General features: G+C 41.0%; 1 protein-coding gene across 2 annotated transcripts; it reads right to left on the reverse strand.

Annotated features, from left to right (window-relative positions):
* Window positions 1–26: 26 nt before the first annotated feature.
* Window positions 27–11,733, reverse strand: piwil1 (piwi-like RNA-mediated gene silencing 1). 2 transcript variants are annotated; one of them, XM_051421586.1, is made up of 21 exons: window positions 11,644–11,733; window positions 11,095–11,176; window positions 8,911–9,013; window positions 8,425–8,553; window positions 8,103–8,317; window positions 7,596–7,717; window positions 7,281–7,361; window positions 6,538–6,735; window positions 6,298–6,406; window positions 5,954–6,080; window positions 4,959–5,076; window positions 4,481–4,595; window positions 4,194–4,381; window positions 3,429–3,501; window positions 3,087–3,281; window positions 2,568–2,671; window positions 2,363–2,433; window positions 2,098–2,251; window positions 1,181–1,306; window positions 956–1,103; window positions 27–807 (listed from the first exon to the last, which is right to left on the reverse strand). In XM_051421586.1, exons 2-21 carry the CDS (start codon window positions 11,161–11,163, stop codon window positions 691–693), a joined length of 2,562 nt encoding a protein of 853 aa, XP_051277546.1. In that variant the 5' UTR covers window positions 11,164–11,176; window positions 11,644–11,733; the 3' UTR covers window positions 27–690. The 2 variants fall into 2 exon arrangements, with proteins under 2 accessions (XP_051277546.1, XP_051277547.1); XM_051421587.1 differs by lacking the exon at window positions 11,644–11,733 and adding an exon at window positions 11,484–11,548.
* Between the last annotated feature and the right edge of the window lie 10,897 nt (window positions 11,734–22,630).

Here is a 22,630-nt window from a genome sequence, read left to right on the forward strand (position 1 = left end):
TAATTTAACTTAAATAGGAAAGGAATTACATAAACACAAACAAATGTTTATTATGAAGTATTTACATCACAGAAATAACAGGATCCATGAAGTTGTTGACCCTTTACCCTTATTACTAACAAATGTGACATTTCAGCAGGTTTGACTCCCCACTGTGGAGGACAGCCTATAAACAAACCACCAGGAGGCTCACTGGTATAATAAACAGCTAAATAAAGTTCTTATTTTCCCTATGAAAACAATGCTTTGAATAGAGATTTTTCCTTACTCGAAAAGGCAAAACCCCAAACACAAACTTAGACTGGCAATCGAGCTCTAAGTGAAAACATAAGACTACATGTTATTGTAATTTCTCAGTTCACCGATCCAGTTACTGCTCTCAGTATCTTCATCGAGTGCGTCACCAACAGATACCACGGTGCATATTCATCATGTTGGCACATCAGCGTCTGAATAATGTCTCTGCATTAAGACTTCAATATAATACAAACCTCTTAAAACTGCTCAGGACACAGGGCTGTCTGACTCCATCTGATGCCAACACAACCAAACTCTTAGCACCTTCTCAACTCAACTTAGTTAAATTAAACTGAAGAGAACTTTTCTAACAAAAAGGTTTACATACAGACATTTCTTTACAAGGAAACTTCAGAGTCAGAGCCCAACACATTGCTCATCTTTTTTTAATCCCTATAGGTAGAAGAGGAGGTCGTCCAGTTTCATATTGGGCTCCCTGTGGATGCTCTGGCCCACAAGGAAAGCCAGCTTGTGGGCGTACTGGCAGGGGGCGGGCACTCGGATGATCCCCTAAAGCACAAAGAGCACAGTCACTCTCTGACCTTTACTTTATTGGGCTGAATGATGTTGGCTCTGATTAGTTTGTCAGTTAACTCTATAACGCATCCACCCACTGTCCAACTAACTCTCTGATGCTCTGATGTTAAAGCCAGCCTACCTGCCAGTTGTAGTACATGTGGCACAGCTTGTAGGTGAGCCGCTGCATGTGATCAGGCTTCAGTCCGCTGGTGTCGTACACAACGTTGTAGTGGGTCGGGGAGACGCTTCCTATGCGCACAGCCTGGCTCACGATGTAGAAGTCATACCTGCCAAACAATGGTTGCAGCAGTTAACGAGCACTACACAAACACATGAAAAGATGCAGCAACAACTGAGAACATACCACTCTGGACGGGTGACCTCTGTGTCAATGATGGTGCCCGGGGGAGGGTTGTCCACCCTGCCACCGATGTAGGCGAAGAACCTGCTGCTGATGCGCTTCTTCACCACCACCACACTCAGCTTGGGCCTATGACGGGCAGATGGAGAGGCTCCATCAAAAATTGGGCATTTACAGTGTAATTTGAGCTTCATTCATTAAGTTTAGTAACTAATATAAGAACAGTACCTTCAGACCAGGGTCAATAATCTGATCAGTTATTGGCTTTACTTGTGTTTCAGCACCTGAAGTTCTCCATGTCTGTTTAATACAGGTGGGACTAACAGCCAACAGCACTGTTAAAGATGAAAATCTTGGACATTAAAAATAAGGACTCTCCAATTGATCGGCCACCGATCGGTATCAGCAGTTATTTGCTCTAATCAGTTTGATGGGCGATCTCTATTAGCTGACGCATTTATTTTATTCCACACGAAAGTTATTCAGTGTCTGACAGATTTACTTGGGCGGGGCGCCTGGTGGGTGGGTGGGTGGGTGAGAGTGTTTTAGACAGGTGTAGGAGTGTGTGAGGAGGAAAGAGAAGGGAAAAAGGCACATTAAAGTAATTTAGGAGCACACACTAAGACACTAAAATAAGGTGGTTAATAAGTAGAATTAAAATGGTGAAATAGGCTATAGATAGTTATAGTGATTCTTTATAGGCTGCTCCCAATATCCACAAATAGGCTGCTATGGTTTAAATTATGTCATGTTGGCTGCCAATTAATAAACAGTTGTCAATTCATAATGCAATAATTAATTTAAATACCTAATATACAATGTTGTTAAGGATAGTAAATAATAAATAAGGGTACAATATAAACATAAGGCTTTAAATATACAATAGTGGCCATTACTGCCTCCCTTAATGAACAGCTCACATGTAGTCGTGCCCCATGGACTTGATGGAGTCCATGATCTGTGCGACCTCATAGTTGACCACGCTGTGCAGCTGGCCGTCTCCCACGCCGTCTCGGTACACGATGATGCGTGAGGGCAGGCAGTTGTTGAACTTCAGATAGTCTTTCAGTGCACCTGGAAAACAAATACACAAGCTCTGACAGCTCCACTGAGATTGTTCAGAGAGAATTAATGTGTGTATCAAAGTAAAATGAGAAATGTGTAAAATTAAGGAAAGCAACTTGCCAGTTAAAGCCATCTTCAGTCCGTCCATGATTTCCTGACCTTTGTGCTGCAGCACACACTTTGAGAACCACCTTGATAAAGAAATATCACACAACTTATGGGTTGTACTACAGCACTAAATCAAATACTAGGAGGTCACAACAACTACTGTAAAGACCTGTAGACATAAAGTAAAGTAAGGAACTGGGAACACACAGAAACTAACCTGCTCATGCCCTGGTTGAGGCTGGCCACTAGAGCTCCAATGGACCTCTTCCCAGCAGTAATGTCATGGTAGCAGTCAATGCCCACAATCATCAGATGTTTGAGCTGCAAATGGAGGTGGGACAAGTTAGTTAACTCTGTGTTTTTACCCCAACCTTCATCTACCTCTCTACACCTTCAGCCTTGGAAGCATATCTCACATGAAGCCCCCAAAAGAAGATAAAGTGAAGATGGTAAGAATTTTTTGCCATTTGGAGGACAGACGGAGCTTTGGATGTTTGTTTGTTAGTCTGAGCCTTTGTTTACCCAGCAATAAACAAACCTGACTGACACCCCTAACATGCTGTTAAGCATCTTAAAATTAGTGAAACATTACATGGTACAATTTTCATTCTCCATCTGCTCAATAACATGCGACAGCTTAATCCACCTGATCACTACTAAACTCTTGTTTTACCGTAACACACATTAACTTTTCATTTCTACATGGTACAAATTAATCAGTGTGCACATGACTTACGGGGATTTCCACACTCCAGAGCTCCCCTCCCATCTTGCAGGCCATCTGCAGTATAATCTTGGTAGCCACAGTCATGAGTGCTTTGTTGAGAGTACGGGCAACCACACACTGGCTGGGAGTGGGGCAGTCCACACAAAGGAACTTCTTGACGCTGTCATACTTGTCCTTCCTGTTGCTGGGGAGGATCACCACCACCTAACAAACAGGAAGGGTTCACGCTGCTTTGGAAGCTCTCATACATTCACATGTAAACATTAAACTTCAGTAATTCACAGCACTGATACAATAAGCAAAAGTCAAACCTCAAAACCTGTGTTTGTGTCTCATATTCAAAACACTAACCATCTCTGTTTGGGGTCCAACGTTGTGCTGCAGGGCTCTGAGGAGAGACTCCTGATGATCGTCATACTCCACCCTGAATAAGAGGGCAGCTTACATTAATCAAACAATAGAACATTGATCACTCAATGAGGGCAATCTGACCAAAAATAAAAAGTGTCAGACATTTATTAGGTACACTTAACTAAAACTATTGACATTTTATTTATAGCAACCTAAAGAATTACAGACCAAAGGTTGGACTAAAGAAGCTTCATCATCTGTCCTGTGGAAACCCCCTGAACGTTTGTATTGTAAAAAGGTACAAAATTAGCACCAGCCACCATCCAAATGCTGGGAAAACATGCAAGTGACTGGCAAATGTGCTTCACTCAGCAGCCCAAAATAAAAACTAAAACAGTTCAAGAGCACAACGAACTACGAGTTAAATCAAGACGTCAGCAGCAACTGAACATTATAACTTTTAGATAGAGATTTAGCTACCCGTACCTAATAAACTGGCTTTTAAAAAATATATTTTTAGGCTTTTAATGCCTTTAATTGATAGCGACAGGTGAGGAGTGGCAGGAGAGAGAGGATGACACACAAAATTAGCACAAATCACTTTTCCTGATGCTGCAAAAAAAAAAAAAAAAAAAAAAAAAGCTAAAAATTCAAGTCACCGGTTGGAGCATCGTACTGTAACTAATTCCACTGCAACCACTTCCTCCTATCACCAGAAACCCTGTTTTTGCCTGTAGGAAACATTGTTCTAATGCCAGAACTCACATAATTGCTCTCTGTAAGCAGATACCGAGTGGAGCTGAGACTTTGTGGAGGGTCTGCAGGAGGGACTGGGCTTCGCCACCGTTACGACGGGTGTGAAACATGATCCAGTTATTCAGCGGAGGAGCGCTGATCACAGGCAACCCTCGCATCTCTCTGGACCAGTCAGCTGCCTTGGGGTTGTAGTCGTACTAGGGGACACAAAATCATGATGTTAATCTCTCAATAAAGATCACATGAATAAATCCATTTAATGAATTCAAAAGAGCAGGTTTATGTATATATTATACCGATCTTGTTCCCTGGAAAATCCTCTCCCCTGGGAGGACTCTGCCTTTCAGATTTAGTAGTTTCTTATCAAAGTTGAGTCCCCACTTATCCAACTCCGACTGTGCATCAGCATTCCTGTGAAATAATTTGTAGGATTTAAATCAAAGCCTTTGGATATTACTGCCTGAAAAAGTGTTTTAACTTGCATATGAACAGACTAATTACACAGGGTGCTGAGATGAGAAGAGCCTTCATGATTGATTAAAAGATGATTACTTAAAAGTATTTAAACAGGTAGTGAAAGGCAGTTCTGACAGGGTCAATGTTAACATGTTATGTTTACCAATTCTCCGCTGTCAAGAAGGAAATTAAATAATTAGGATTTTCAGGGCCTTGAAATTACATCTATGTGTTGATTAGATGTATGAATTTCTACAACCATCAGTACACAGTAAAAACACAGTTAAAGATTAACTCTGGGACACACTCATCACCTACTTCTGTATATTTGTGATAAATCTGTTGAGGCGTCCCTCCCTCTGCTCTGGCGTCAGTCTGGTGTGGACACTCAAGTCCTTCATGATGTGGAAGTCAGCTCGCATCTTGTCAGTCAAGCCTGTCAAACGCAAAGTTTTCATTTAAAGTGGATGACATCTGACCAGACTAAGAAGTTCTGTGACAATTAACTGCTGTCACCAAGATCCACACAAGGATTTCTGCAACACTTTTATGCTATTGATCACAGTAGCTATAGACAGATTATCCATATTTTTTCCGAATATGGGCATCTTTTATTGTATTTATCTGATTGCTGACTAAATAAATTAAAAAATTCACTACTTTAAGCTCTGTTGCACTCGCCTGTCTGTAGTCTCACTCAATGTCTGGCCTCCAACACTTAATGTAGTTAAGTTAATGTACTGAGCTATTTTATTTATTTAGTTTTTTTAAAAACTACAAATGTATATTGGTTTCCTTGATTAATATTAATAATTGGTATCTTTATTGGCCCTGAAAAACAAAACAAAGAACAACCCCACATTATATCAGTCAGCCCCTAGACTAAACAGGGTTTCCCACTCTTAAGAAAAAAATTTTTCCAGGCCATTTTCCGGGAATTTTTCCTTTAAAATAAAAGGAGAGCATTTGCTCACAAATGGTCATACTATAATTTAGATTTTTGATACATTCAACCAGTTGTATTCCTTCTTGTTTGTCTTAGGTCTATTAGGCAGGCAAGTGGTCAGCCTTTTGTTCCGTGTCTTGGCTACAATACAATTAAACTTTTCCAGCACAGATTATTTCCAGGATATTTTATTATTTCAATCAATTCCCAGGTGTAAATGTCCAGCTTTTCCAGGACGCATGGGAACCCTGCTAGAGTGTTATGATCAGAAGATAACGCCCTTTAAAACTCTCAGATACAGATTCTAGGTGAAGCAGTAACGTGTTGTGTGAATAAAGAGTCACACACTGGAGAATGAGGCAGTAACCTGTAAGGTAGCACAGCTCTGGGATGAGCATGGCCGGGCCAGGAGGAGGAGCTCCAGCAGGACCCAGCCTCTTCACACGGCTGATCAGCAGCACCTGGTTCCCATCACTGATGTCCAGGCCGTATTGCTTAAAACAGGAAGTCATGAATGAGGTTAATATTTGGGTGCATCACTTTGCTCTCTTACTAGATGTAGCCTAAAAAACATAATGAAGTATTCACACACACGTCTATCAAGCTTCAAGTCTACATTAATTTCCTTCTCTTTGCCCAATACATAAACTGAATACATTCTAATACATCAATCCAACATGTATTATGTGTTATCTGTTGCGTGCCACCTACAGTCTTGTAATAGTTCTTGAAGGAAATGTCCGCATCTCCCCTCTTGAAAGTGTTGTTGGGAGTGTGATCCCATGCAATGTCATCAATCCTGTAGGTTTTGTTGTTGTACCTAAGACATTGAAGAATAACATTAAGTGAAGTTATGAAGCATTTGTGGGACCTGGTAAACTTCAGAGCCCAGTTTTACACAGACTTCTACAAACTAATCAAAGAATGTGTGTGTGTGTACTATGGTTCTACTTGGTGAGGACGATAAGTCCAACAAGCTCCTTAGTGCAGATCTCAGGGAAGCGTTGACTTCCACACTGTTGCCTCAGGTTGCCCATAAAGTCGAGGACCGTCTCACTACGCAGAACCCTGTGGCTCACGTCAGTACACATCATGATGGACTGCTCGTACTGCAAGATGCTGGTGGAGTAGCCTGGCCAGATCGTCAGCCTAGGATACAGAACAGAAGCACAGTTTTTCATTTCACACCTGATAAAAACTGTTTTAATCAGATTGCTCGTTAACACTGCTCATTAAATCCAATACACTGGTCCTCTAAGGCCTTTAAGGCTTTTAAATACTGATATACAATTTTCTACTAAGAACGTTGGCCAACCATCATAGACTTAATTTCTTACACAGTATACATTTACAAAACTTTAAAAAGAGTCAAAACTTACCCTATCATCTGAATATACTCTTAGTTCCCAGTTTTTAAAATAAAATATAAGTTTAAGACTTTATTGGTGCAGGCATGCCAAATGAGGAAACTTATTAAAAAGGCCAAGCTGAAAAAGAGTGAACCTACTGTGCCCAGTTTGGGTTATTAATAATCCATAATGCATAATGAGTGTGTGTGAAGTAAAATGCAATTTAAAATGTTTTGTGTTAATATGGAGCTCAGATTTTCAGAATAAACTTCATAAATCTCAACACGTACGTCGTGCAAGAAAGAACAATATAAAAGAAAATAATAGTGAGAGAAATTAATATACTTGTGCTGTGGGACGTTGAGTGGATCATTGGGGTTGTAGTAGTTGCGTCCAATCTGCTGCATGTCAAGCATTCTCAGGATCCTGTAGAAATAAAATAACACCAAAAAAAAACAACATCCAAAAATCTGAACTTTATTGGAATCTAAGCTTTTGTTATCAGATAAGTTGTAAGATTTACTTCTATTTGAACATTTAACACCAATACTTGTGACAAGCAAAACAAATCATTCATTTAATTTGGCTGATGCATGACGTATTTGGGTACTTGCTGTGCATTACCTGTTTGGAAATAGAACTGAACACTGGAGAATTTACCTTCTGAATATGATGTTGTAAAACTGAATGCACACCGGGGAGGAGGGTGGCAGTTCATTTGTCAGGGTGACAGTTATCTGAACCTTCTCTCCATTCCTTGTCTCGCTGTGGAGCACAGTTTCCTACACACAAGAAAGGAAACCAACATTTTTTCAGGAGAGAACAAAATTTAACCACATAAACTTTCCCTCCTAATGAAGTTACGGAACAATTGAACCTTCAAGTCAAATCAAATTCACAGCAACACTTGCACTAAAGGGAGCAGGCTGAGCAAAATAGACCAATTTAAGCCACAAAAGCTATTTACTTGTGCTCACACCCCCAGCCTGGCATCGGTCATAATGCGATAGGAACTCACTGTAAAGCAATGATTTCAGCTTTGCAAGTGACAGCCGGGACTCCAATGATCTCAACTGAATGGTCAGAGTTAGCTTTGATCCAGCAACTTTTCTTATGGCTCTTGTCTCTTTATTTTCTAAATGTTTCATGTTTAAATCATCACATTACCTTGCTGTGCAATCTGTGGGGCAGAAAAAGCAGAGCTCCATCAAAGCTCCGTGCTGAACCAAGTACTTCATCGTGATGGAAGAGGAGGGCAGATCTCAGGCGACGAGACTCCATTGGCGGTTTGTAGTCCACATGGTACTGATACAGAACCCACTGAGGGCGGGACATGATTCGAAAGAAGTTTGCCGTCAGGTTAATGGCACTACCAGAGTTTCCTGAGGAAGAACACACACATCATTTTAGGGAGTAACTCATAATCCTTCTTACAAAATGTACATTCGCTCAACGTGTTAGTGTACGACAGTTTCAAATGGTGACAGACCAGTCTTTGATTCCTTAACGTGCTCCATAGCTTGTCTGGTGTTAACCCCTGCATCGTGATAATCCCGCCGGCGTCCACCTCTTTCTCCCAGCTTCACCTGCTGAAACCCAGCTGAGATCTGTAGAACAGCTAATGAAAACAAATGAAAGCTGTCAGGACCAGTATGCATACATTGTGACTTATAATAATATACTGTGGCAGCCCACCACAATATTACCACTGACCACCACTACTATCTAAAATGGGAAAATCTTATTTTATTGTTAAGCTGCACAGCACATTGATTCACTCAGCCCCTCCTTGCCCCGCTCTCTCAAAAACACTTTGACACAGGACCCGTCGCCTCTTAGATTGGCACGTGCATCAGCGCTGTTATCGATATCCAATGAGCAATCTCCAATTTTCACACTTTCAAAAGCAAAATGAGGAACCAAGATCATCTTGAGATAGGAAACAAATGTATCATGACTTTGTGTCTGACTGTACCTTCTGCAGAAAAGGGTCCTGGAGCACCTTTCTGCCTCCCTCTACCGACCAGCTCTCCCTCTGTGGGTGGGGGTGGCGCTGGTGTAGACTCTCGAGCTTGGCTCTTTCAGAAAGAAAAAGAACATGTGGGAATACAGCGTTAAGGAAATAGTCCATTATTATCATCAAGGGAAGAAAGTCAGTTTTGTTGACCCAGTTTCAGCATCTTGCCAATTATTTTTAATATATGTATTATCAAGGGCACTGTTCAAACCAAATTTAAATTTTCCCTTTACATATAAATGTATTTCTGATAAAGCAGCCTGTCCTTCCTCACTCAAACCTGCTCCAAGCACAATTAAGGCATTGATGTATTAAATTAACTGGATACAGTCTAGAAAGATTTAAAAGTTTCTTTCAGTATTTTTCCTCTTCTCGTTGTAGCAACTGTTGTGTAATTTAATTCACACCAATGAATCATATTCTTCTGAGAGAACCACATCTCTATTAGTACAACTTCTCATGACCTCAGAAAAAAAACCACCTGTTTTTGGCTCTGTGACAATGCAGTTTCCAGGAGATCCAAGAGGGTTTTTTTTGTTTAGTTTAAAAAATAGCATTTTCTCAACCTATAAAAAGGAACACTTCAGTTCAAAACATTCAGAAGCAACACATCTGCAGATACAGTGGTTATCACCGCACAGGAAGAAACATTTAAATCTGAAAAGCAACTGAAGGTTTCAGCTAGTAAAAAAAAGAAAGTGCCTCTGAGATGTAGTAGAGTACAAATATAAAGCCGCATTTACACGTTCAAATAAAGTACCTCAAATTTGTACTTACACCCGAACACTGCAGGATGCACAAAAAAAACAAAAGCGGCATTTCCAGCCTCTGAAAAAGTTTTATAAAAATCCAACTCACGGTGTGGTAATGATCGCCACTGTGTGCCATCTGAGATATTAAAGGCAGAGCCAATAAAGCTGCGTTTTAAGGAACACACCGTCTTTCATTTCCTCTATAAAAAGACACCTCCAATGGGAACAGTAAGGTCTGTGTCATCCTCTGTTACAGGGGGAAATTATTCAGACGTCATGATTCATTGCCGAGCGCCACAAAAGCGAAAATACATTCACCTCCAATTAGAGCGGTGCGACGTGAAGATAGAAAAACAACCATCATTTTATATTTTGCTCTATTGTTTGTGTCGTTGCATCAGAGTTCATGAGAAAAACATCTGCTCTGAAGGGACTGATGAGGAAGAGATGCAATTACTCACAAACCACTTTAATCTGCTCACCTTGCTTTGTTTCTCTCGCACATATATAGCAAACACATTTCACCCTGAACCTTACTCCACTGGGGGCACTTCACCCCAAGTTGTAAGTCAGATTTCATTTGATCATTAGTATTAGTTTATCCAGAGCTCACAGAGGAGCATAGTCATACACCTTGAATAAAAAAAGATGTTTGTGTGTGTCTGTAAGTTGTGGCAGAGGTAGACAGAGGATCTCAACCCCCTCATCATGTTTTACCAACACACAGACATAATTCATATTAAGTTCTTGCTTTGTCCACCATCATACGCCATATACAAACTTGTATCGTCACAGTAGGCGCTGATCATTAACCAGGGTGTGCCAACGCAAACTGGACGCACCGACCATCCAACAATAACACTGCACAGCTTACTGAATTGCCCTAAACCAGCATGTTAGTCCGCCTAGACGAGAACGGCTTCAGAGTCAAAACACATCTGCAACAGATCAAATACAAAACTTAAAAGAGAGACAACAAAAACAGCAGTTTCCAAATCGACCAAGTTATTAAAAAAAATCTATTCAAACTCACTCACTGATGTTTAAAAAGCAGCACAATCTGCCAGCTTGTTGTTGTTGTTAACCAACACAAATATTCAGTTTACTACTTTTAAACTGCAAAAAAAATAACAGGAACGGTGTGTGAGTGACAGCAAAGCTTCCCCACTGATCTCAGGCCAGTGACAACCTAATTAACCTCCATTAAGTACCAATGTGTGGGCACTAAATGGTCGATGCTGACAGCACTACTGAGATATCTGCTGCAGTGACTCATTGTGTTAATTAAGTGTTACACAACTACATAATGTTTTTTTTAAAGGTGATTTTTAATAACAGTGCTGAATATTTCAGAGTCACATGGGGATTAAATGTTAAAAACAGCTCTTACCGCTCCAGGTGTCGCAGTCTCTTGACCACGTGCTCTGCCTCTCGATCTTGCTCGTGCCCGGCCGGTCATCTTCGGAGAAATTCTGTTTTAAAAAAAAAAAAAAAAAAAAAAATAAAATAAAAGCTAACATTAATGTAATATTAGGAGCAATTAATAATCAGGAAACAACATCATCATAAAACTAAAAAATTTTAAAAAGCATAAACTAATATTTGCTTCTTAGCAGACAAGATGGCGTCTGCTAATTAACGGCAAGCACGCTAGCGAACACAAGTCACCACCAAATAAATGTTAAATAAATGTTTTTCCCCCTTTTACAGGATGTGACAGTAACATATTAGATTTTAAGTGTTAGTACGATAAGTAAAATATGTTCTACTCAATATTACCTTAGAGTAATCCCACGTTAAGGCATTAATTACATACTTTCTAGCTAAAAGTGGCATAATTTCGATTAAATATACACTTGGTGAACATATACAATTAACCCATAACGTTGAATGTGAATATTTAACGTATGTTTTATGTATTTGGTATGGAAATACTCACTTTTAAAGAAGGTTTATTGTAATTCGCTAATCGATCCCGCAGGTGCGTCCGAGATGAAGAAACTTCCCTCGCGACAATTTAGCTATAGGCCTCTTCACTGAGAAAATCAATACGCTTCTACTTCTTTTTTTACTTTCATAAAACACTTCTTCACTCTATATAAAGTATATGTATCTACTAGAAGTGTAGTTGTTCAGAATTAATCCGATAAAGACGTAATGGAAGAGTTGCTGAAATGATCGATCAGCAAAGACAACGAACTACTTTTTTAAGCGCAGTGATCAAATGCTGTCTTTTTTTTTTTTTTTTTTTAACAGTGCAATATCAATTACGACCACTAGATGGCAGCAAAGCCTCTACAGTGAATATACAGACTGTGTTATAAACACCTCCTTCACACACTGATGAAACCCTGGGCTCTGATACACATATTAATAATGATATTAATAATGGTAATAATCATAACAATAAAAATAAAGAAGAATTAAAACATTTCAGGAGGCACTAGGCAAAAATAAAATTAAAACAATTAAAATCATATAGAAGTTAGGTAGAATAAAAGCCTCCCCATGAATAAAAATAAATACTAACAATAAAAAAGATAGCAAAATTAACACTGGGCGAATAATATAAACATTTAAAAACATACAAATTGAAGAATAGAATACCCATAGCTAATATGTGATAAGAGCAATAATACTAAGAAAATAAGAGACATTAATCAGCAAGCTAGGATAAATAAAAGAGTTTTGAGAAGTGATTCAAAAGATGTCACTGGTTTAGCAAGCCTCAGATCCCCGGGCAGGGAGTTCCAGAGTGGCGGGGCCTTGACTGCAAAGGCACCAAGGTTAATAAATCAGCAACAAACTGATAAATAAAGTTATTGATTAAAATCAGAAGTAAAATGAAAGATTTTCAGTGGTCTTAAGGGACACCCTTTCTATAATTGAGGATGATTATGGATATTTCATATTAAATGTAATGTATGACAACAATAGTACAGAACAACAAGAAATGTGTAGGATTAACCCAAATAGTGAGCACAATAACTGCAGGAAGTTTGTGTCAAAGAAGAGTTTTGGATACATTTTGATTATTTCCTGTGAATATTGCATCAATATTTTTTTTATTTTTAGCAATTGTACAAACTTAATAGGTTTCTTTATTGACTAATTATTTCTTTCTTCTTCCTGACCCAGAGGATTAAGTATAACTTCCACTTTGTGAACATTATTGTAGTAAATCTACATCATAAAAAATGCATGTGTTGTTTAAACAGTGGGTAAATTAAGTGAGACGGAATAATCTACAGACACTGCGGATCACCTTCCATGGAGTCCGCCATGGTGATGTTTCTACGGTAGCCCAGAACAGACAAACCAAACACTGACTCTAGATAGGGCCTTTCACGTTTTTAAAGAGTTTCACAGCCACCATAGTTTCTCCTACACACTTCACAGCCTGCTCTGATTCCCAGGTTGGTGTTCAGTTAGTTGCAATCTGCAACTTCACCACTAGATGTCACTAAACTCTGCACACTGGTCCTTAAAGGGGGGGCCTGCTGACCAGTAAGGACTTCATGGATTCTGCTTGCTTTAAAACCCTGGGAAGGCCTGGAGTTGATCATTCCCTTTCTCACAGAGTTTACCTTTGATGATGAAAAAGTAATGATTCAGAAATGTTAAATGTTAAGAATGGTTTTAAAAAAGTCAAAAATTCCTCTCATGCGCTCCTTTTAAGAGGCACCTGATCCCGAGCTATTATTTCTTCCCAAACTTTTCCTCTCTTCTCCACATCCTACCATTTGAAACAGAACTTGGCACCTCAGAGGGCATTTTTAGGAAGATGTACGCAAGTCTTTCATGTCTGAGATCTAAGAGTGATTACAGATTCAGACCTGAGGGACCAGTCTGAGAGGACCTGCTTCAGTCACTGTTTACCTGCTGGAGGAAGGCTGAGGGGAGATGAAGAAAAAGGCAGGGACATCAGTGTCATCAAGCCTGATCGTGGGGTAAAAAGGGAAAGTCACACCAAGAGCCACATAAGACACAGAAATCCACTAGGGTATGTCTGCAATTACAGATGCAATTCAACGTTACGCAGACACACACACACACACACACACATAGTAATAATATGTTGTCAAAATGCTGCACAATATGCACCTGACACAAACAGTCCAGTACTGTAAAAGCTTTGATTTAAAAAACAGAAAAAGAAGAAAAGTTTTCTTCAAAAAAACACGCTATCTCTTAAAAAACAACAAAGGCCATTGAAAGAGAGCAAAAAATGAAAGAAAAAAGATGAAAATGTGGCCAGGGAGAGGGCTGCAAGCTGAGCGGTGTGAGGCTGAGAAAGGTGCACCCTGCCAGGGACGTTGATGAATGCGCTTCAGGCTTCAAGCTCGCCCCGCAGCCCCCAGCGGCGTGGATTCCACGCTTACGCTAATCACGCTCTGTGAGATACCACGGCCCAAAGCTGATGAAAGGAAACAGCCAACACAGTTACTATATCAAAAACTGGCTGCATTTTCACAAAAATACACACCCTTCAATCTTTACATTATTATCACCACAACCACGGATGTCACCGCTGTCGTCACCGCCACCGCCAGGAACCTGTTTCTGTATTTATGGGTGATTCACAGCAGTTTGAAAACACATATCACGGCAGTCTCATTAAGCTTGAACCCCTGATTGCAAAACTAGAACAAGGGTGGGGTGGGGGGGGTGGGGATTCTGAATAATAAGGATCTACCGTGCCATGATAGCAGTAAGCGGGTTAGGAAAATTAGATTATTCTCTTGCCTGCCGTGGAACTTAATCTGCTCTGCATCAGCGTGTTCCCCCTTAAAAAGACGCAGCCACTGCATCACACACACAAACACACACTGTGGGTTCCTAAGCCCGTGCAGTATAAGCAGTCAGACCCATACTATTTATAATGAAGACGGAAAACGCCACAACAGTTCCCGGCTTTGTTAGCGATGGTGCACAATTGTTTTTGTCAAAGAATATTCGCTTCCGGTAGCAGTTCTGCATCGGGAGGAGAGGATTCGTTTCCAGGCAGATTCTGAATGAAAAAAGACAATAAGAGATGGTTTTCTCCTACAAAACATTAAAGATCCCCAAAGACATGTATACAGATAGTCTGTTTGGAACAGTAATGTGTATCCGTTGTATGTTTTTCCACAAAAAAAGTCCTTAAAAAATCCATAATCTATGAAAATGCAGATTTTGCACTTGTATAAGTTACATACTGTTCATGCACAGTGCGCGTGCATACATCCATAATTAGTAACAAGCTAAAATGTGATGCAAGGTAGTAAGTGGAGGTAAAACACTGCAATTGTGGTTCTAAACGAGGAACTATTAGCTCTTGGTTCTTGAACTGGTTCTGTTCAGGATTCAACCTACCATAGGACTGGCCTACTTTCTGAGGGTGTATGCTGTGTAAAAGGTTTGAGAAAAACTGTTCTAAATGACCAATAAGCCACACATTGTACTCTATCCGCATTAAATCCAGTCAAAGTAAAAAAGAGCAGGGCCCTATTGGAAACAAATGAATTAAGAGACAGATTTTGTGCAACATTGAGGTTCTAATCTAATTAAATTTTATTGTAAACTCATCACTGTGAAAATAACATCGTTGATGTATTGTTTTAATGACTCTTTCCTTCATCTGGTGCTGAAGTTGCAGAATGTAACTACAATGTACTACCCCTCGCCTCACAAGCAAGCCGCATCAAGAATCAGTGTTTGGTTTGTCTGCTCTGGGCTACTGTAGAAACATGGCGGTTCAACATGGCAGCCTCTGTAGAAGAGGACCTGCTCCCTCTGTAGATAAAAACGGCTCATTGTAAGGTAACAAAAACACAACTATGCTTATATTCAGGTGATTGAAAAATATTATATTCAGGGGCTAGGCCAAGATTTTAAAAGAGAATTATTGTCACATGTGATCCCTTATTTCTCTTTCACGTCTTTCAGGAACACTTTCTAGTAAGCCAGACAGCTATAAATATTCCTAAAACCACACACACAGTGTCTGCATATAAAATGTGAATATAAAACCAGAACATTAACTGGGTTCACACATCATCGTGATTCAACCCCTTATCTACACTTCCTGCAAGCCTGTGCGCCAAGGACATATCCCATTCAGGTTCCATTTATTTGGCAAATGCCTGTTTCCTCCTCATTTGATAACAAAAACCTCTGGCTGGTGGCCTTGAATTGTTGATGATTATTTGTGTATACAGATACAGGAAATGTGGGTAGAAAAATATTTGATTCGACAGGCATGGATTTGTCCAGAGGAAGCAAACAATTCAAAAAGTAAAATAGAGAAATTATTTGTCAGTTTGCTGAAGAAGATGGCCGCTGCATGAAAGAATGTTTAAAATGTGTTTGTGCATATGCTTGATGTGTTCAAACACAGCCCAACCCTTTTTTTTTTTTTTTTTTTTTTGGAGAGGCAGGGGGTAAAGGCAGCAGCAGGAGAAGAAGAAGGAGGAGGAGGAGGCCCGTGCTGACCATAGCAGAGTCCTGCAGAGGCAGAGCCCCCTCGGAGCCAGCCACAGTGAGGATGCCATGTGATCTCTGAAAAGTCAACAAGGGTTGGTCCACAGCTGGGCTGCAGGAGAACAGAGAGCAGACACGTAGCAACACCCTCCTGCTGGGAGCAGCCGAGGAGACGGAGGACTCACAGCCTGCCCGTGAATCTACTGTAGATTTCCCCCCCTGAAATGTGAGCGGACAGCGGGGAGGAATCTTCCCAAATTCAGTTTTCATCGTTTCAGAGGCAAATTCCTATTTTTAGTTCTCGTTTTAGTTTACACACATGGTTGGATACCAACCCTTGGACTCTCGATTCTTCGACAATAAATATCACATCGTCTCCGCCGAGCACAATCCATCTCCTGCGTGCCAGAGAGCCGCCGCACAATGGGAGCACTGCAGATTTCATTTCCACAAAAGATTAAGTTGCCTTCTGCATCACTGAAACTTTCTGGGGGCTTGAAGTTGAATTCTCAGTGGTTATGCTTCTCTTTGTCCGAAGCATTGGTTTGAACAAAGGTGCAGTGAAGCATCAGCAGCAAAGAATCTAATAAGCACAATGTGGGAATAAAGCAGAGGGGAGTGAGCATCAAAGGCAGCCAGGCACAGCATGACTGGCATCAGTCTGAACTCCCAACCTAGGACACTCAGCATGCTCTTCAGCAATCACCCCCTTTAGACCAGTCCTGGGCAGTAATTAAAACCATCATTCCCACTGCCTCAGTATCTCATTAGCCACAGGACCCTGGGCTTTCATCCTTGCTTGTCCAAAAATATCACAACTCCACACCAGCAAAGATGAGCCCGGCGCAACCAAAAACACACGTCTGTGACATCTCTGAAGATGAACAGAGCATTATCTAACTATCATCCAACTCCAAAGAACAGTGGGAGATCACAAAAGCCTGTCTCTTCATGTCCGATGTAATTATTATTGCACCTAACAGGGATGATTTGGAGGGAAACTGTCACCCTGCTGTCGGTTGATTAAATCTACCTGTGCAGGAAACAAAGAATAAATACAGATGAAAGAGTAACCAAAACGCAGCTACGACACGTTTGCTCTGCAGGGAACAAGGCAGAAAAGAGTGCTTTGTATAATTTTGTTTTCGGCTGCAAACATCAACCAGTGTTTGCAACTGAAACCCATTAAAAAAATGAGGACAAACTGATACATTTGAAGCTCCTACGCTTCCACTATCAAAGAGAGGATTTTGAAGTGGGCGAGTATCGGTTGCAGTGGTCAGATTTAGTACTTTGGCTGTAGATAAAAAGAAACTCTTCTTCCCATGTTTAATTCAGTATGAGCCATGACTAACTCATGTAATATACTGGGCCTCTGAAGTCAATTGAAGGCGTCTTCGCTCGCTTTGTGTACTGTGCACAGAAACGAATGTGTCGCTGTATTTTGACGGCGATATACCTCAGGATGCAGGTCAGGAAAATACGTTGGGAAGGGTTTATTTTATTCCCTGCTAAATCAGTCCTTTAGTATAGCAGCAGTGCAGATACTAAAACCTTAATCCACTGCATGTTATTAACCTACTTGGCATTACTGCCAGGCTGTTTTTGTGCTTTGAAATGACTGAAAGGGAGCTAATGGAAAAGACAGGATGTCAGCAAGAGCATCATTGTGTTTCTTTCAGGTAAACAGTATGTATCTGTCTTTAAATGGCCAGTTCTATTGTACATGTGCGTTGAATGAGTCAACACAACAGTTAGTTCTGCACAAACAGTGGGAGCGTCTATAAAATGGCTTCATAAAGAAAGATGTTGCGTATTAATTTTAAAAATTATTTATGATCCTCTGTTGAAGAGTTTGCAAAATAGTTGCCCCACCCAAGAATATAAAGCCCTGCTCCTGGAGAATGCTGTTACATCGGCCTCACAAACACGCCAACCACTCCTCCTCCTGCTGCACTAGTGTGTGTGTGTGTGTGTGTGTGTGTGTGTGCGGTGTATGTATTTGAAATGGAGTCTAGCCATTCTTTGGCCACCAGAAGCCTCTGATCTTTCAGCGACACAAAGACTTGTGCAAGACGAGGATGAGCTCTCAACCTTTGTCAACATCCAGTCCGAATCCGCGGCTCTTTTAATAACGGCGGCACATTGTTTATGTGAGTGTTTGCTCAAAAGGGCCTTGATGCCACAAAAACCATTATCGACCGGGTCCCCGTTTCCTCCCCAGTGCCATTATGAGTCAGTCGAAATTAAAACCCGACCACAAGCTGGTTCTCAGCCAAATTCAGCTAACTGACTCTCTCCCGCTCTGTTTCTTTGAGAAGCCTTTGATGTTAGCAGGGGGCTTTTGCACTGCAGTGATGGTAACGAATGATACTTTAAGCGATTCTTTTTTATCCGGCGAGCTTAATGAAAGATTAATGGGTTTGATATTTTCCCTTGTTTATATTTTATTCAAAAAGTAAGCCGTGGTCCTTGGAACCTGTTAAAAGCTTCTTGGTAATGATTTTATGGATCAGTGGAAGTCACATTATGGGCTTTTGGCTCTAAACACTATGAGTGTTGATTGTCTTCTTAGCAACATTATCTTTACATGAAAAGCGTTGACCTTGAGTGCCGTGCCTACATCTTTGTCTGATGTGGATGGAGCAGCTGTGGCGGAGATACGTTCCATTTCCATATGTGCTCATTCAGCTGGCTGCAGACTCCCATTTCACAGCTCAAAGGATGAAGTGATTCTCACTGAGTGGATTCTGTCGCGACAGTCTATAGATTTCCCCTCCGGCGTGAGATGTTTCTTGTTGAACTGAAGTTAAACGTATGATCTGATAACAGAGAGGAAATGTACAGCTCACTGCCAGTCAGAAAAGACTGCCTCTGCTGTACTAGGATTGTTAGTGATATAATGTCCTTCAGTAGCAGCTGATGTTGTGTTTTTGCAGACTATAAGTATTCAATAATGTCAGGCAAATTAAGATATCACAGTTCCCAATTATCTGAACACAACATCTCATGCTGTATATCAGGGTTTGATTGCAGTTAAACAGAAATGGTTCAGTAATTGTTTATGACCCGCAGTACGCGTCTGTAACACGCTACCGCATTTAGAGCTCTTTTCTTCTTTCACTGTCTTTTTTATAAGTATCTTGAAATGTATTTTCCCCCATGGAACGCGAGATCAAGATCAAAGACTTCTCTAAACATTATTTTTAATGCACTGTATTTGACTGATCAAGCATTTTTGCTGCTGTTATGGGATGTATTCAGAAGAGGTCTTTTCCGTTGTGAGTACAATGAGGATCATGCGCCATCTTTACTACGCATACTTCAATAAAAGTGATTATTCTTCCTGGTGATCATAATAATGTGTGAAACATTTCTTCATTTGGAGTTTCTTTATTCATTGTGGAGGGGTCTTTTTTTGGCTTTGTTTTGTTAAAGGTCCAGTGTGTAACATTTAGCAGGATCTGTTGGCAGAATATAATATTCAAAGGTATGTTTTCATGTGTATAATCACCTGAAAATGAGAATAATTGTGTTTGTGTTACTTTAGAATGAGCTGTTTTTATCTACAGAGGGAGCGGGTCCTCTTCTATGGAGGCCTCCATGTTGAACTGCCATGTTTCTACAGTATCCCAGAATGGACAAACCAATTAGCGGCTCTATATAGGGCCTTTCATGTTTTTTGTGAGTTTCATGGCCACCGTAGTTTCTCCTAAACGCTTGGAAGGCTATCTATTAGTTAGTTGCAATGTGCAACTCCACCACTAGATGGCACTAAATCCTACACACTGTTCCTTTAACGTTGCACGCAACTGATTTAACACATGAAGTTCAGTCTACCTCTCTCAGTAGTTGTTTCAGCAAATACCCCAAAACGAGTCCGCCATAGAATATATGACTCCACAGGGAGAAAAGGCGGAAGTAGTGTGACATTGTCATAGAGCAACTAAGTTGTTCTCGAGGGAGAAGGTTGGTTGGCTCAACAAAACAACAACTTTAGACTTTAACACGGGAGACTGATCCTTGTTTCCTGTTTCTAATGGCCATCAACATGGGTTTATTTAAACCACGACCATTAGTCGTTCCCTAAGTGTAACCACGTGGTTATTACTGCAACCATGAGGAGAAACCATAATGTTCCCCCAAACCTAACCAAGTCGCCAATGGTTTCACACTATTGCACTGATCAACAGGTGGCGGTGACACATAACATATTCTGCAATGCAAAGACCACAAACAAGTAAACATGCATGTTAATAATGTTTGATTTAATATGCTTTAAAAAAAATAGGCTTTGCTGATGTTTTATGAGGAAGGAAATGCATTCAACACATTTATTGCGTTTGGATGAGTAACAGTCAATGTAACGTTTGCTTGTTAACCGAGCAAAGCGTTGTCACATCGTAAAACACTTATTTTTCAAATGGTAATGTCGTCCTGCTGACATTGGCGTCAGATCATAAAAAAATCTCTTCTATGTGTGGTTCTGGGGAACATGGACCACATGGAGAGCATTTTGTCTTTTAATCTGAAGGACTTCTTGCATGAGGAGTACTACTGCACAAACAGTTGTATAATGTCTTCAGTGGCTCTGTGGGGATCTCTCAAAACTTTGGGAAAATAACCCAATCTAAAGATCTAAAGATGCTATCAAGTTGCATTATTGCAAATGTAGGATCCAGAGCTTTTGGAGCTTCACTCGAAATGGGGACTAAAATTCCGGAAAAGAGTTCCTTTCAATTCAATTCAAGTCAATAACAATAAGAACTGAAGTGGTGGGGTGTCCTGGTGGCCTATTGGTTAGGAGGTATACCAGACACTGTGATCACAACACAAGGATGGGGACCTTTGATTTCTTATGCCTCATTCATTCACCTCTCCATCACCTCTCTACAGTTCAGCTTCAAAATAAAAGCAAAGATGCACAAAACAATATATTAAAATACAACTGATGTGGTATTGCGTTGTGGTACAGCAAACCCCGTACTTTATTCCCCTCCTAAAGACGTCTAAGAGGATTATATTCCTCAAATAAAATGTGGATAGATCTGCTTTTCGCTGTGACGCTGGTTGTGACACATTTTGTGGAGGATCTAAAATTTCCCTTCAGAAGGATGTGGAAACGGCAAACGTCCACATCAGCAGTCGCAACCATTATTTCCTGTGGTCTGGTGCTTTAATGTGTACAGGATGAAGGAGTGTGGTGTAATCAGGAACCCACAGCAGCAGTAACTGTAGTCCGACTGCCACAGCCACAGCAAGGATGTGAACCCTGAGAGACTGACTGCAAGTGTGTGTTTGACTGTGTGGGAGCGCCGAGAGAAGGAAAAAAGACAGAAAGTAAAAGAAGGGACAGAAGGGAAGGGGGGGAACATTTAGGAGGGAACAGTATGTTTCTGAGTGTCAGGGCCTCCTGTGGCCCCGAGGCTATACTAGTCTCTCTCTCTTTACTTTCTCTCTCCCTCTCTCTCCAACCTCTAGCTCTGTGATTTATGCCTAACCTCTGTAATTACAGTGCCAACCGCAGCAGCCGTCAGGTTCAGATAGGGTGAAGCACAGACATGCCCCATCACCTGAGAGCAGCGACTCGCCAGCTCTACTGCTAAATACAGCTGCAATTTTCCCTTCAGCCTAATCTCCTTGACATTGGTTCTAGGAACATATTTCTGTGACAACAAGACACGGCAGCGCCAGACATCAGTCAATTGTTTCCCATTAGAAGACACAGTAAGGTTATGGGGAACGTATGCTCTGCAAATGAATTTCTGTTGATTGATTTTTGCTCTTATCTTTGAGCTTTGCTTTTAAAGTGCGAGGATACAATAGTAGCTCAAAGTAATAATGACACCCGCTCGTGAGACACGTGGGGGTAACTGGTGCAACAATCCCTCACTCAAGGTGAGAGATGAAATACGATTGGTCGTTATTTGGACTTGGTGACATGCAGTGCGGATTCACCACCTGACCCGACATGTCTTTGGATACAAAACACCCACTCAGATCCCACAACGGAGAGGAAATGTATCTGTTGCCATGTGTTTTGGGAAAGAGAAGCCCTTGGAGCTTTCAGAGCCTGCTCTTCTTTGCACTGTATATGTATGGGGATGTCCATGACACGCCAGGCATTGTCAGCGGACAGAAAGCTCTCTTTGGCAGCCCCCTCGGTGAAGCAGCACGATAGAAAGTCAGAGAAAGAAAAGAAAGAGAGGAAGAAAGGGAGAATGTGCCCACATGAGTGTGACATAGTGCTGCCGGACTGATTTGCTCACCATGACAACCGCGCAGAGGGGAGGGCGGGGGGCCGGGGGACCCCCTGGCTTTTCGGCCCGGCACAATACGGAGAGGCACGGCTGTCTTAACCTCAGTGACATCCCTGTTGTCGGCGGGTCAAATCCTTGAATATCAATGAACTGACTCAGTGCCCCTTGCAGTGGTCCTCTAAAGTGTCCGGCTCACATAAGAAG

This window comes from Dicentrarchus labrax, unplaced genomic scaffold (genome assembly GCF_905237075.1).
Source record: "Dicentrarchus labrax unplaced genomic scaffold, dlabrax2021, whole genome shotgun sequence".
Taxonomy (NCBI): Eukaryota; Metazoa; Chordata; class Actinopteri; family Moronidae; genus Dicentrarchus; species Dicentrarchus labrax.